The sequence below is a fragment of the Mytilus galloprovincialis genome, chromosome 5, assembly GCF_965363235.1.
Source record: "Mytilus galloprovincialis chromosome 5, xbMytGall1.hap1.1, whole genome shotgun sequence".
Classification (NCBI taxonomy): Eukaryota; Metazoa; Mollusca; class Bivalvia; order Mytilida; family Mytilidae; genus Mytilus; species Mytilus galloprovincialis.
Genome location: NC_134842.1, coordinates 76,500,862 through 76,506,861, shown reverse-complemented (window position 1 = coordinate 76,506,861; position 6,000 = coordinate 76,500,862). Strand labels below are relative to the sequence as shown.

The 6,000-nt window shown below is 31.1% G+C and overlaps 1 protein-coding gene across 1 annotated transcript in view; it reads right to left on the bottom strand.

Moving 5' to 3' along the window:
• Nucleotides 1-3,078: 3,078 nt before the first annotated feature.
• The window catches only part of LOC143074149 (uncharacterized), a 638,429-nt gene continuing 635,507 nt past the window's right edge, over nt 3,079-6,000 (bottom strand). Inside the window, exons 11-12 of the mRNA XM_076249697.1 lie at nt 3,465-5,729; nt 3,079-3,215 (exon numbers count right to left, since the gene is read on the bottom strand). Coding sequence (XP_076105812.1) covers nt 3,079-3,215; nt 3,465-5,729 — 2,402 coding nt within the window. The remainder of the gene's footprint in view (nt 3,216-3,464; nt 5,730-6,000) is intronic.

The window sequence follows — 6,000 nt, the reverse complement described above, 5'->3', positions numbered from 1 at the left end:
AAGGAAAAATCAAAACCGAAAATTCTTAAAAAATATTTATCAGAACATTATCTTTATTTCCTTTTTTTTCTTCTATTTTGTTGTTTATTTATTTAAATTTCTACAACATTTCCATTCTCAAACAATAAAATTTAGAATATCTGTCTGTCAAAATATTTTTTTTTTATATTTGCATCATACATAATTTTTCGGTCCTTCTTTTGAACATTCTACTTCGTTATATTTCTTTTTAAATACATAATATATACCTATAGAAATGTGTAAGTATATTAAGTAGCTACAACTGATATAATATATACCTATAGAAATGTGTAAGTATACATAATATATACCTATAGAAATGTGTAAGTATACATAATATATACCTATAGAAATGTGTAAGTATATTAAGTAGCTACAACTGATATAATGTTTTTTTTAAATGAAATTACTAAAACTATCCTAACAGATATATATATATACATGTTGTATTACTAACAATAACAAGATATACCTCTACTAGAAATCATTATGAAAACTTAAATCAAGTAGTACATGTATCTGTTTTAGGCCTTATATGGGTAGCTGAACATGAAGCATTTTTTAAAATACTTAACCATTGATATAACATGAAATTATAAAAAAAAAATGCAATTTACCAGTATTACATAACAAAGGACTACATAATGACAGTTGGATCTAAGCTTAAAAATAAAACTACATTGTTATCATGATGATAAAATATAAGTCAGATAGAACTACTTTTTCTCTAATGTTGACCAGTTATTGTAACCTACTTCTTCAGGTTAAAAATGATGCCATTACTTATAATCATGGAGATATGATTTGATTGATTGGTGTTTATCACCACTGCCAGCACTATTGATCCCAGTACTTATAGTCATGGAGATATGATTTGATTGACTGGTGTTTAACACTACGATCAGCACTATTGATACAAGTACTTATAGGCATAAAGATATGATTTGATTGATTAGTTTTTAACGCCACTTTCAGCACTATTGACACTAGTACTTATAGTCATGGAGATATGATTTGATTAATTGGTTTTTAACGCTACTTTCAACACTATTGATACTAGTACTTACAGTCATGGAGATATGATTTGATTGATTAGTTTTTAACGCCACTTTCAGTCCTATTGATACTAGTACTTATAGTCATGGAGATATGATTTGATTTATTGGTGTTTATCATATACTAAGCATTGATATGATAGCTTTTGCATATGTGTAATGAGCGGAAGTACTCAAGCCATAATTTCCCACCCGGGCTGATAACCCATATCATGTGCATCTCGTGCACAAAACCCATAATAGTGCCTGTCGTGCAAGTTACTTCCGGTGTTTCCGGTATCGGTTGTTTACTTTTCCACTGTGACGTCAGATGTTTTTTATGACGACGTCAAAATTTACGGGAACTTTTATGGGGATAGTTTAGTACTTGCTAACAAATGCCATTGACAATTATGAATCATTTTATAGTACAACAAACATGGATTAGTAATGATCATAAAACTTTTCCAAATTTTCAATGTTTCAAAATGCCTCTATAGGAAAAGTTATCATACATATATAAGGAGGTAGTGATGCTGTTGTACAATTATAGTATATTTGATTCATAATTTATTTTCTTTATAAAGTTTTTGACTGTTTTAGTTATTGCATTTGTTTATTTGCCTTACATAAAACTATTGTCGGAAGTATATGATAAAGTGATTAATACATGGCCTTTTCCATATCAGCCTGGGTATCATCCCTCGACCCATATCAGCACCTCGACTCCGTCTCGGGCTAATATTGGGGTCTCGAGATGATACCGAGGCTGATATGGAAAAGGCCATGTACAAAAATGTATTAATCTCTATTTAACACCACTTTCAGCACTATTGATACTGGTACTTATAGTCATGGAGATATGATTTGATTGATTGGTGTTTATCACTAATTTCTGCAGAATTGATACTATTACTTATAGTCATGGAGATATGATTTGATTGATTGGTGTTTATCACTAATTTCTGCAGAATTGATACTAGAACTTATAATCATGTAGATATGATTTGATTGATTGGTATTTAACGCCACTTTCAGTACTATTGATCACATTACTTATAGTCATGAAGATATGATCTGATTTGATTGGTGTTTAACGCCACCTTCAGCACTATTGATACCAGAACTTATAATAATGGAGATATGATTTGATTGATTGGTATTTAACGCCACTTTCAGTACTATTGATCGCAGTACTTATAGTCATCATGGTCATGGAGATATGATTTGATTGATTGATGTTTAATGCCACTTTCAGCACTATTGATCCCAGTACTTATAGTCATGGAGATATGATTTGATTGATCGGTGTTTAACGCCACTTTCAGCACTTTTGATACTAGTATTTAAAGTCATGGCAATACATGTATGAATTCAGATGTAAAACTTAAAAAAGACAGTACTAGTGTGAACTTTCTACTTTTCATGTTCAATCTATTAAGTATTTATATATATATATATATATATATTTGTGTATTTCAATAATGTTTCAATAATTTTTAATACCACTAGGTTTTATTGATCATGTTGATAACAAGTCAATTTGAAATTTGCATTCGGGTTTAAAATTTTTACAATTTTACAATATTATAGAACTATTTTTTCCAAGAGATTATAATGAGGACATTCACAAAGACATTGTTTTTCCATTTTCAAATTTATCCAACATAACCATGATAACCTTTGTTATTGTCTATATAATTGGTTTTTTTTTGCATATATGGATATATGGATATATCCATCCATTCAAAAAAAAACAAATTGGTATATATGCTTAAAAAGAGATTTATTAATATAGACAGCAACCTAACAATACAATTAAGAAAAACAAAAACAAAACAAAACAGCTAAAGGTGAATGGAAGTACAATGTATTGACTAGTGCCAATACTTCAAACTATAAACTATTTTCAGCTATACATGCTATATGACATGTATGAGGGATTTGAATAAATGAAATTTAATGTATGAACACATGGAACATGTCCAAATTCTAACAATAAAAAAAAAATCCTTTGCCACTTTCACTGGAATTGATCATTTTGACATGAAAGTTGATTTAATCCTTTTCCCTTTAACAATGATTCTATTTCTATATGTCCTTTCTCCTGTGCTACATTGAGAGAATTTTTACCTTTAAAGTCACACTTATTGACATCAGCTGAATGTTGTAACAGTTCTTTAACAACATCAATATGTCCATTCTCACTTGCTATATAAAGTGAGGAACATCCATCATCATCACAGAGATCAATATCAACATCATCACACTGAAGAAGAACACGTACAACCTCTATCCTGTTGTTGTAACAAGCCATCTGTAATGGTGGGGTGCCATCATTCATACATTTATTGACATCAGCTGAATGTTGTAACAGTACTTTAACAACATCAACATATCCTTCCTGACTTGCTATATAAAGTGAGGAACCTCCATCATCAGTACAAAGATCAATATCAACATCATCACACTGAAGCAGTACACGTACAACCTCTATCCTGTTGTAGTAACAAGCAATCTGTAATGGTGGGGTGCCATCATTCCTACACTTATTGACATCAGCTGAATGTTGTAACAGTTCTTTAACAACATTAACATGTCCTTCCTGACTTGCTTTATACAGAGGTGATGCATCATTATTCTTACACTTATTGACATCAGCTGAATGTTGTATCAGTTCTTTAACAACATCAACATGTCCATTCTGACTTGCTATATAAAGTGAGGAACATCCATCATCATCACAGAGATCAATATCAACATCATCACACTGAAGAAGTACACGTACAACCTCTATCATGTTGTTGTAACAAGCAATCTGTAATGGTGAGGTGCCATCATTCATACATTTATTGACATCAGCTGAATGTTGTAACAGTTCTTTAACAACATCAACATGTCCTTCCTGACTTGCTATATTCAGAGGTGATACATCATTATTGTCACACTTATTGACATCAGCTGAATGTTGCAACAGTTCTTTAACAACATCAACATGTCCATTCTGACTTGCTATATTCAGAGGTGATACATCATTATTGTCACACTTATTGACATCAGCTGAATGTTGCAACAGTTCTTTAACAACATCAACATGTCCATTTCCACTTGCTATATACAGAGGTGATACATCCTCATTGTTACACTTATTGACATCAGCTGAATGTTGTAACAGTTCTTTAACAACATTAATATGTCCTTTTCCACTTGCTATATACAGAGGTGATGAACCATCATTGCTACACTTATTGACATCAGCTGAATGTTGTAACAGTTCTTTCACAATATTAACATGTCCTTCCTGACTTGCCCATAATAAAGGAAACCAACCATTCTCTATACTATAATTAACATCACTATTCCTACTGATCAACCATTTAACAAGGTCAACTGTACCCATATAACAACTTCCACTTAGTGCTATATCTTTATTGTAAATATCTTTAGTACAAACAAGTTCTTCCTGCTTTGATAGATCAAGTTGGTTTAAACGTGTTACCAGTTTTTCTGTAAATGTTGTAGAATCCATGTTTCTGTTGGCAAATACATTGTTTACATAACCGTTCTCCCAGTCTTTCAGTAACCTATCTATATATTTATTTATACAGTTATCAGATATTCTTATTACAAACTCTGTTTCTGTGCCCATGATATCTGTTATCTTCCATAGAAATCTCTCTCTAATAAAATCAGTATTAGCATGATCAATAAAAATCTGTAACATCTTCTCCCCAAAGTATTTAGCAAGGAAATCAAACAACTTATCATGGATTATTTTGTATGTATCATCCTCCTTGACCACATAGGTACCTACAAGTGTTTCCAGGGATGTCTTTAAACGTTTGATGGATGTTCCTTTATTCAGTTCACATTCTTCTAGTAAATCTTCTAACATTGCTCCTACCTTCTTATCTTTTGGTGAAAAGTTTTCTTCTGTTAATGTGTTGTTAAACATCACACAAAGGACTAAGCTACAATACTGCATCTTACCAACATCACTTTCTCTGTACATTTGTACAACTTGATCTTTGAAAACTTCAAAAGGATTGCTAAAAAAAGAGGTAATGCTTACATTCTTTTGGAGGTTCTGTTTATGATATAAACTACATAAAAGTGGGAAAAAGTCATATTTTTCTGACAATTTCTTTACTTCATCAGTATTTTCCTTAAAGTACACTTCAGCTAAAGCATATTTTTCAGCAGCACTAAGTCTGAATTCTTGTGAACTTAAATCGATGTTACACATTTTGAAAATAGAGAGATTGCTAAATAGTTCATCTTTGTAAACCTCCAATCTACATGTAGATATAATTTTACAACATTTGTCTTCCAGAAGAGATATTATATGATCAAGTCTTTGTTTCCAGTCAGTGTAAATTTGTTGATTAAGAGTATATCTGCCACAGACATCATCAAAGACAAACAATGTTTTCCGCCCATGTTTAAACCATTTTCCAATATCTTCAGGTTTACTACATGGAATTACAGTATAGCCATGTTTCTTCATTATTAGGGCAATGTGCTTAGCAAGAAAACTTTTTCCAGTGCCAGAATTTCCAACCAGAGTTACTGAACTTTGTGCTAAAACTTTTTGCATTACATGTTTCTCTGCTTCAGTACTAACAAACTGTTGATCATCCTTTTTCCACTGTTCCAAGCGGTTTTCGAACTGCTCTGTAAAATATATATGAAATTCAATAAATAAACTATATATATTTAAAGTTCAAATTTCAAGGTGTAATAACACAACAATAAAGTATGTTTCTTCTATGCAAGGAAATGTGGTTTGAAATTAATTTAAAGTTAAATGGTAATTTTTTTTTACATAAATCATACTGTTAAATGCCAGCTAAACAAAGACTAATCTAAGGGGAATATCAGTGGTGGTATTACCCTTAAGTAAAAAACTCTATTGTAACAAATATGTTATTATTGATCATTGTTG